Raw genomic sequence first — 10051 nt, forward strand, 5'->3', positions numbered from 1 at the left:
CCCTGACACTGTCCCCTCAGCCTCTCCCTGACACTGTCCCCTCAGCCTCTCCCTGACACAGTCCCTTCAGCCCCTCCCTATACTTTTTCCTCAGCTTTTTCTGGTACTGGCCCTTCAGCCCCTCACCTCAGTTTAACATTGGTTACCCCCAAGCTTCTCCCATAGCCCTCTCTCTGACATTGTTCCCTCAGCTCCTCTCCACCACTGTTCCCTTAGCTTCCATCTGAAGGTGCTACTTCAGCCTTTCTCCTCCCTGAACTCCAGCCCCACCTTGATACTGGCCCCTTAGCCCTTCCCCTGTTACTGTCTCATCAGCCGCTCCCTGCCACTGCCCCTGCCTGCTCTCCTCTGATCTTCGCTGATCAGCCCAGTTCCAATCAACCACTGGTGTTATTCAGTCCTTCTCTCATGTGATCCAGTCCCGAGAGGCTCCAGGAATGAGTGCCATGGCCTGGTGCCCACAGCATTAGTGGGTGAGTAAAGCAGAAGAAGGACCAGTAGAGAAGGGTTAATGGACACCACACTGGGCCCGAAGAAGTCAGGAAGACCTCCATTCCAATGCTTTGTCTAATACATGCTAGCTGTGTGTGGGACCCTGCCTGCAAACATCACTTAACTGTGCTCAGCCTTGGTTTCCCCATCTGTAAAATGGCCACAATAGTAGCTCCTACCTTACAGGGCCGTTGTGAAGATCAAAGGAAATAATAAATGTCCTGTATTTTTGCAAACCTTGAAAGTGTTCTATAAATGCTGACAATTATTAGCTGCTATGAATAAGTGGTGTGTGTGTGTGTGTGTGTGTGTGTGTGTGTGTGTGTGTGTTGGGAGTTCGGTGCAAAGAAAGCCAAGGCAAGGGGGAGGGATTAGAGTTGGGTGTCACACAAAACCCAGCTTCTCCCATGCTTCCATCCCTGCTGTACCCTGGGCAGGGGGCTGCCTCGGTTGGCCCTTGTTCTCCATTCCCCACCAGAGGGGATGTGACTTTTTTCCTGACTGTTTGCGTTTGGTTCAGAGAGCCATCTGTACGCTCTGTCCTCGTTGTCAGCCCTACCTACGTAGGCATGGTGTGATTTCAGGGGGGCCAGGAAGGCCCCCTGCTCAAAATAGTGCCTCCCCTCCTACTGCCTGATGCCTGTGTTTCTTTTAATAGAGGAGGGACAAAACCTTTGATTCCACAATTACAATACAATGTAGTGAGGGGGCAGTGAGGTTTCATGAAACAGATAGGGTTGTGCCATCCCAGGAGCCAGGTAAACAGAGGTCTCATTCCAATGCAGTCATTGGCTAGCTTGGGCCACTCCCATTACCTCTTAAGCCTCAGTTTCCTTATGTGTAAAATGTTGGAATGGTATTACTTCAGCTTTATTTCACCTCAAGACAAGTTGTTTTTTTAAAAAAAATTTACTGAAAAAAATTTCCTTGATATCACTCAGGCTTAGGATTTTTGGTAGGGGTGGGGGTGGGGCTCAGAATTATGAAAGGAAAGAAGGAGGGAAGGAGAGAAAGGGAAAGGAGGATAAGAGGGAATGAAGGAAAGAGAGAAGGGAGGAAGGAAAACATGAAAGGAAGGAAAGAAAGGAAGGAGAAGGGAAGGAAAGAATGACAGGAAGAGAGAAAGAAGAAAGAAAGGAAGAAGGAATGAAGGAAAGAAATGAGGAAGGAAAGAGAAAAGGGAAGAATGCAATAGAAAGAAGGAAGGAAAGAGAGAAGGGAGGAAGGAAAAGATGAAAGGAAAGATAGAAAGAGAGGAAGAAGAAAGGAAGGAAGAGGAAATGGAGGAAAGAAAGAAGGAAGGAAAGAGAAAAGGGAAGGAGAGAGAGGAGGAAGGAAAGGGGGAAAGAAGGAAGCAGGAACAAAGAATGACAAAAAGAGGGAAAGAAGGAAGGAGGATAGGAGGGAACAAAGGAAGAAAAGAGAAAAGAGAGAAGGGAAGAAGGGGAGAAAGAGAAGGAAGGAAGGGAAAGAAAGAAACAAAGAAAGGAAGAAGGAAGGAGGAAAGGAAAGAATGACAGAAAGAGAAGGAAATGCCTACTATGTACCAGACACTGTATTAAGTTCTTTACAAATATTATACCATTTAATCTTCACAATAACCCTGGGAGGTAGTTGCTATTGTCATCCCCATTTCACAGTTGGATAAACTGAGGCAGACAGAGATCAAGTGACTTGACCAAGGTCACACAGCTAGTAAGTGTCTGGAGCCAGATTACAACTGAGGTCTTCCTGACTCTAAGTTCCCTATTCCATCCACTGTGTCCTCCAATTTTCTCTCTATGGAGATAGAGAGAGACAAATTTCACTGTCACTTAGCTTCTCAGTCTTTCAGTCTCTCATCTGAAAAATGGGGACAATCACACTTGTAGCACTTGCCTCGCAAGATTATTGAGAGGAACATGCTTTCCAAGCTTTAAAGCATTCTATATGTGAATTTTTTCCTCCCTGAGGTTATAATGCAAGAATTGAAAGTCAGAGGAAGAAGAAATGTTAGAGCAGATGACCCTCAGGGACCATCTAGTCTGATTTATTCCTTTTATAGTAGAGGGAGCTCAGTGAGACAGGTAGTAAACTTCAGAGGTGGGATTTGAACCCAGATCCTCTGACTCTGACTCTGAACTCCTCCTGTCCCATACTGCCTTCTTATATGATACTGCCATATATCAATATGTGAGGAAGAAGTTGACTTAATGGACTTGTTTCTTCCAGTTTTAAAATTCAGTTCAAGTAAACAAACATCCATTCTGTGCCTATAGACTCATACTCAAATGGGCCTCTGATCTTATCGACTTGGATGGTCCCTTCACCCATGTAGATAGCCATCCATTCATGTCCGCCTCTAAAGGAGAAGACTGGCTTATGGCCACACGAGGATGTATGAGAGATCAGTTCTGAAGGGCAGACAAATTCTGTCACAGGATTATTGACCTCTAAATGCCTCAGAGTAAATCCAGTCCGCCAGTTTAATAGACGAGGAAACTGAGTCCCAAGGAGGTTAAGTTACCTAAGGTCATGCAGTATCATAGGTAGGATCTGAAACCAGTCCTTGGACTCCAGTTCATGCCCTCTCCTCCTTTATGACTGTCCGAGCCTGACGTTCTTTGTGTATGTCAACCTTTAGAATGTAAACTCCCAGAGGGGAGTGCTGAGTCCCAGCCTACCTGTATGTGTGCCAAGCGTATGAGTAAAGGCATTTCCCTGGTACTGCAGAAAGGAAAGGGAGAGGCCCATTCACACAGTAAGGGCATCGAGACAGCTCCAAATCTCTTTATTGGGGCTTGACCACAGTATAACAGCCAGAGGCATGCGGACAGACCAGCAGCTCCTGGCCGGAATATTGCCTTGGACACAGAGAGAGGTAACAGTTTTAGAAAAGTACTGACAGACACTGGGCAAGATTGGTTAGGGGAGAGGGGAAGGGGTGCTGGGGTGAGGGGCAGAGGCCAAGGCAGAAGGGACAGCCCTGACTCTGCTATTGCACACGTCCCCTGGCCCAAGGTCAGGAAGTAGAGTATTGCAACTCAGTCTCATTTCATCCCGAGGCTTCCACGGGTCCTCGGACCCCTGAGCCAGACGGACAGACAGACACCCCTCCCCAGGAGTCCGCCTGGCAGCATCTTTGAAAACAAATGGAGAGGGAGACAATACACAGAAATACAGTAACAAAAATGACCCCTGTCTGTGGAGTCGATGGGTCAGGAGAGGGACATGGGCAGGGGATCCCTCATCCCATTCCCCTGGCCAGGACAACACTGACCACAAGACATAGGGGTAAGAGTAATGGGTCCTGCTTGGAGGGGGTCCCAGGGTGGGGGGTGGGGCTGGCAGTCTGAATTTCTGCCAGGCTCTGCCTGCCCCTGATACATGTGGGTCGGGATAGGAAAACAGTGGACACAGAATGAATGGCTAAACCCAAGTCAAGACTTATGTGGAAGCAAGAACCACACCAGCCAACCAGCCAGTTTACAGTTGGAATTCTACTGTTAGGTTCTGGATACTTCAGAAAATAAATGTGGAACTGGGAGCAAGAAAGGTGATGGGACCCTAGTACTTGGGGTTGGTGGGGAAGAGGAGGGGTAGCAGAGGCTGACACAAAAGACAGACCACCAAGCAACACATGCACTACAAACAGGGGTACAGCATGTAAGAATATAGAATATATATGTATATATATATGCATATAGATCTTTTAATGTACAATAGAATAAACCATCAGACCCATCCTGGGCCATAGGTGGTGTATGTGTGTGTGCGTGCATATTTTTTCCAACAGTCCTGCACAAACAAGGATTTCCAATTCTTTCCCAGTGAAAGATCCTTGCCTGGTTTCCAGGGTTTTCCCTAAGCCTCTCTCGAATTGTCTCTCTCCATGCTCCCGGCCTCCACGTGAGCCAAACTTTAAGAGAAGGTGAGGACCTCGGCCTGGGCATAATTGGACGAGAGGACGTCTTGGCAGGTCTCTGTGTTTAAAGAGCACAGGTGTGAGTCACCGGTATGCACACTTTCCCATCGACTTCCCTTCTTTGGGGATAAGGTGAAGGGCAAGAACAAATTAGAAGGAAGAAACCCACAACCCACAGGTAATGGGCCCAGTGGAGAGCATCCAGGAGTCCAGTTGTATGTTGTTGACAAAAGGCTTTCTGCATCTGGGCTGAGGGACTTGGGAGGAGCTGGTAGCAATTAACTACTAAAAACAGCATCCCTTTCCTCCTCTCCTTATTCCCTCTTCTTTTTGCATACCCACACATCTCTCATGGCTGACCCTGCCCAGGGCCACTTGGCTGACATACAAGGGGCTGGGAATATAAAAATAAAATTCAAAGCATCCCTCCCCTCAAGATGCTTACAGTAAAGAATGATAGAAAGGACAGACACAAAGTGCTCTTGGAACATCTGTGGAGGAGAAAACAGTTCCCTGCCTCTGGATTTGTTCAGGCACCTATATCTAGAAGGTCCCCTGGTCCCTCTAACCATGGACAGCCCCTAAAGGAGATGAGAGCACAGCTTGGCAGACTTAATCATAGGGGTTATTGAGATGGCCTTTGAGCTATTATAGGGTTCCTACTAACCTCAGTGGAGCTGTCCTACAGCGTGCCCTGACCCTATACACCCTATATACCTACAGGGTGTGTCCTACCAGCCTGATCTCCCACCCTAGCTGGTGCACAATGGAAACACATGCAAGTAATTTATTTCCCACAAGAGACAGGGAACTAAAAAAACCAAAACAAAACAACACATGTCCTGCCTACTTTCCCTGTCAGTGCATGGAGGGCCAAAAGCTGATGAGGAACTAGGCAGATATCCTGTGAGTTGGAGAAATGACAAATTTAGGTCTTGGGTAGTCCCATTCACAGCTCCTTCCAGCTTTCAGGACTCTTCCACAAACTCTTCATCTCTCACTAATGTCCTAGGAACCTTGTGAATCCAGAAGACCAAAGGTGGATCCAAGATGGCACCCAATGGTTGGATCCAATGCTGTCAATCAACATTTCTTGAAGGCTATGGGGTAGGCCCTCACCTTGCCCTGTACCTACCTATGGAGGACCTGCACAAATTTGGGTAGTAAGCGAAAGGTTTACACAGTTCTTTCCTCACAATAGCCCTATGAGGTAGGCAGTGTGGATATTATCATCCCCCTTTCACAGAGGAGAAAACAGGCTCTGAGAGCGTAAGGGATTTTCCCATAGCCACATGTGCTACATTTAAACCAAGGTTTCTTCTAACTCCATGACTAAGGCTCTTTCCACTAGGAGATGCCATTTCTCCAATCATCCAAAGACATGCCCCATTGTACGGGACTCCATGCCTCGTATTCCTAACCTAGGATCTAAGCCTCCCTCAGGTCACCAGGCACTCAGGTCCCTTCTCCTTGTCCCAGGTACAAGAAAGACAATGTGGTTCAGAGGAAAGAGCCAGAAAAGTCATCCCAGACCTGTTATTTCCTACCTGGTAGGACCTTGAGTGAGTAACAAGCTCTCTGGGGCTTGGACTGACTGATTTCTGAGCTCTGTTCCAGTTCCAGATCCATGATCTTCATGGGATCATAGCTACAGAAGGGATCTCTGATCTCTTCATTTTACAAATGTCTCAGGGCATTTGCCTAAGTGACTTACCCAAGGTCACACAGGTAAAGGCCAGAAGTGGGATTTGCACCAATATTCTCTAACTGCATCACAAGTATTCTTTCCACTGTACAGTGGATGGACAACAAATTCCACTTTAGCTAGTCCAAAGCAGGTTCTTCCTCCTGGCAGGCATAAAGGGGATCGAGGAAGGCTTTCCACCCTGCTCCCAACTCTGCGACACTATTTTATCCCTTCTCTCATCTTCTACTGAAGTCCAATGCCATGGGGAAACCTCCTGGGGCCAGGCATCAGGTTTTAGGAGGGGATAAATGAAGAGACTCCCATTGATCTGAAAGTTTACCTACACACTCCCAATCTCAAAGGCTCCCAAGGCAAGGCTGTGTGAAAGATAAAAGGAAACTACTGAGCTAGGCTAAAGGGAGGGAGGGAGGGACCTGGGGAAAGAAGATAATACAATCTAGAAGAAAGAATCCAGGCTGGAGTCCTAGCTTTGTTACTGCCAGTGGGACTTTGAGCAAGGCATCTAATGTCTCTGAGTCCCAGCTTCTTCATTTGTAAAATGAGGGGAGTTGGGCCAAATGGCTTCAGGGTCCCTTCTACATTTATAATCCTATGGAACGCCTCTAGGTCTTTTCTGTAAAATGTGGGAGTTGGATAAGAGGGTCTCTTCCAGCCATAGATCTTATAGTCTAGTGCCCCCAAGGGATCCTACTGACCCCAGCCCCATGATTCTTCCCTGGCTATCAGATAAGAGTAGAGGGGTACTTATGAAGCCCCTTAAAACAGGGAATCCCCATTCTGGTAGCTTTGCCTGCCTAGTCGACTTTCCAGAAACTAGAGAGGAGCTAAGTGGAAGCTTCATTCCTTGTCCTTCCTGGACACGATGAAAGTGAACAATGTACTGTTAGTGTACCGGCACTGGTCCTGATGCCCTAATCACCTTCCTCTGTCTTCTGAATCACTGGTCTATATGATGCCCCTAGAAAGGATTCCTGACCAGTGGCATGGCCAACCTGGAATCCATACCGCTTTCCTCTCTGGCTTTAGCAATGTATTAGAGGGAGATAGCTTTTAAAATTATAGGGATCTGTCTGGCCCTAGGGCTGCCTCTCTCAACAAGATAGAGGACCCTGAGAGGGCCCCTTCCCATATTAACCCTAGTACTTCGGTGCCAAGTGCAAAGCTCATCTTGAGATCCCACCTATCTTTATGTCAGGACTGGAGAGAATCCTGTCAAATCCTCAAATTGGAGAAAACAAATCCTGTACCCAAGAGAGACCAGAAGCCTAATAATGATCAACCCCAGATGGGTAGGTAGCTGGGTGAGGAACCAAGATAGGCAGCATCCTGTCAAATCCACAAGCTGAAGGAACTGAGTCCTGAATCCAAGAAAGGCTGAAAGACTAATGGCCAATCCAGATGGGGGAGGGCAAGCCCAACAATCTCTCCTCCTATCTGAAGGACCACACCCCAAACCTTAGGGATCTTAACACCCTAATAGACAGTAGGTAATATCCTTTCAAGGCTGACCCACACAGGGAATGCACCCTGCAGACTCTGCATACAGTTAGCACTCAATGCATGCTTGGAAGTTAATTTGGTCCCTTCCCCCACCACTAATGCCCCAACAATGTGTTACTAAAGATAGATCTGAATTTAACAAACATTTATTATGTGCCTGCTGTGCCTGGGGCATTGTGTGCTGGGGAAGACACAAAGTTTGGGTGAGACACTGTCCTTGCCCTCATGGAGCCTCCTGTCTGATGGAAGAGAACAACGTGTATTGTTGTATGATATACAACATACATTATTTGAAGAGGGAAAGGTTATTTTTTTCTGATGAGGGACTGCTTCACAGAGGTAGTGTTAGAGTAGGGCTTTAAGGACCGGGTATTAAGGGAAAGTTGGTATTTCTACAGAAGTAGAGAGAGTGGACACAACCAGCCGAAATTATGCCTCTTACCTTAGCGTGGTCCTGTCTCTGTTCCCCCTATGAGAGCCCCTACAGATCTTGGGGGTGGGCAGGGGAAGCAAGAGGTACAGAGACCTCAAGCTGTTACCTAGCTCTGAGTTAGGTGCCATTATGAATGTGCCAGGAGGAAAACTCTGTGAGCCAGCCTCAGCTCAGCACCAGCCCAAATCAGGCTGCCTGAGGCCAGATGGACCCATGACAAGGGCAGCTTGCTCAAGGGTGGTGCCCCCACAGGGGCAGAGGGGGTGGGAGGAGTACTGTGGAAACTTGGGTTCCTGACAGCTCCTGAGGTCGCCACACAAATAGCCAACTCAATTCTCTGAAACGGAGAGTCGGAGGAGAGAATAGCTATGCTTGGATGGGGGTTACAGTGCTCTCAGCTCATGCTGTCCCAGGCCAGGGCCAAATTAGCCCCCTGGCACCCTTGGCTTTCCCGCCCCCCTCCCAGGAGACTCTGCGTGCTCCAAGGCTGCCTGCCTTGCTTATCATTCGTTCTTCTTATTCCTCGGGGCATTCCTTCCCATCTCTGGAGGACTCATAGATGGGCACACTCTCAACCACTTTGTGAATCTTAAAGTGTGCTGTAAATGGTGACTATTATTACTGTTATTGTTATTTCTGAAGACCACTGGGAAAAGCACTCTTCCAGTACCTTACCTCCCCTGGATCCCTTCAGGGAGCATCACACCCTGGGGGGTGGGGCTGGGGGGAAGCAAGGCACAGGCACCAGCATCCCCTGAGAACCTAGGCCATCCCAGCAGCTAACACAAGGCTTGTCTCCAAGGGGGCCTCCCTCCTCCCCACCTTCACCCCCAATTTCTATCTTCCAAAGCTTCCCAATTCTCACTGCTGCTCCACTCCCAGAGCCTGCCTTGTCGCTGCCTCTGCCAGCTCTGGAAGGAGCAGAGACGGACGGTTAGTCATTCCTACTAAGTTGCATAATGCCAATTCTAAAAATTGCCAAGCACACAGCTCCACTGTCAGATCTGATCCCTGTCAGGTAGATCATGAAGTGTCTCTGCAGAAGTTTCTCGGGCCTTTCTGAAGGCCCAGGCGCTAGACGAGCTCAGAGCTCTGGGGGACGGGAGGCCCCCACTGGAAGCCTGGCCCAGTTGGCAAGATTTCCATGCTCCCATGCAGGCACCCCACCGCAGAGGTCCGGATCGACAAGGATGTCCTTGGCTAAGTGGCAAGCAGGGACCAGGCGGGAGATCAATTCTCTCCTGCCTCCTTCAGCTGTGACTGAGGCACACACATATTTACTTAGTGACTCACAAACCTGTTGTGCTCCCAGATCGGATCGTTAGGTAAATGAATACACTTAATTATAGAAATTAGATGAGTCTCTGCTTCTGGCAGAAATAGAGAGAGGAGAGGCTGGGTGGGAACACTAGGTGACTCAGAGGTAGGCAGGGCGGAGAGTTTGGCAGGAGAGGAGGGGTTTGGGGAGGGGGGACTGTATGGGGAAGGGAAACACAGACATTAATATGGGAATTAGATGAAAACAGAGGGGTGGCTGGGCTTCTGATTATTGCTCTGTGGCCTGGCCTGGGAACCCAGCAAGGGTATGTGGGGAGTGGAAAGGAGGTTGCCTGGAACAGCCAGGCAGAAGGGGGGGGCGGTCCATAAGAAAGCTGTGCTTTCTGTAGTTCACCCTTGAGTCATCAGTCAGCAGAGGTCAGGGTAGAGAACCCCAGAGGGCAGCCCACTTCTCCTCCATTACCACAGGGTTCTGTCCCTGATCTAGTCCTCCAGAATGGAAAGCAACATGACTGAGGGTAAAGTAAAGGCTTCTAGGCCTCCCCCACCTCATCCTACCTGAGAGACAGACAGACAGACAGAGACAGAGAAAGAGAGACAGAGACAGAAAGAGACACACACAGAGAGACACACACAGAGAGAAACAGAGACAGAGAGAGAGAGAGAGGGAGACAGAGAGAGAGAAAGAGAAAGAGAGAGAGAGAGAGAGAGAGAGAGAGAGAGAGAGAGAGAGAGA

At 48.5% G+C, this 10051-nt stretch overlaps 1 protein-coding gene across 2 annotated transcripts in view; it reads right to left on the reverse strand.

Moving 5' to 3' along the window:
• KCNC4 (potassium voltage-gated channel subfamily C member 4) overlaps positions 1 to 10051 on the reverse strand; it is a 68499-nt gene that overhangs the window by 29231 nt on the left and 29217 nt on the right. Inside the window, exon 4 of one of the 2 annotated variants that reach the window (XM_069090408.1) lies at positions 3161 to 4454. The exons of the other annotated variant lie outside the window; for it this stretch is intronic. Coding sequence (XP_068946509.1) covers positions 4393 to 4454 — 62 coding nt within the window. The 3' untranslated portion in view covers positions 3161 to 4392. Of the gene's footprint in view, positions 1 to 3160; positions 4455 to 10051 lie in introns of those variants that run through there. 2 annotated transcript variants of the gene reach the window in all.

The sequence above is a fragment of the Petaurus breviceps genome, unplaced genomic scaffold, assembly GCF_028583685.1.
Source record: "Petaurus breviceps papuanus isolate PSGF00001 unplaced genomic scaffold, PetGlider_PUasm1.0 186, whole genome shotgun sequence".
Classification (NCBI taxonomy): Eukaryota; Metazoa; Chordata; class Mammalia; order Diprotodontia; family Petauridae; genus Petaurus; species Petaurus breviceps.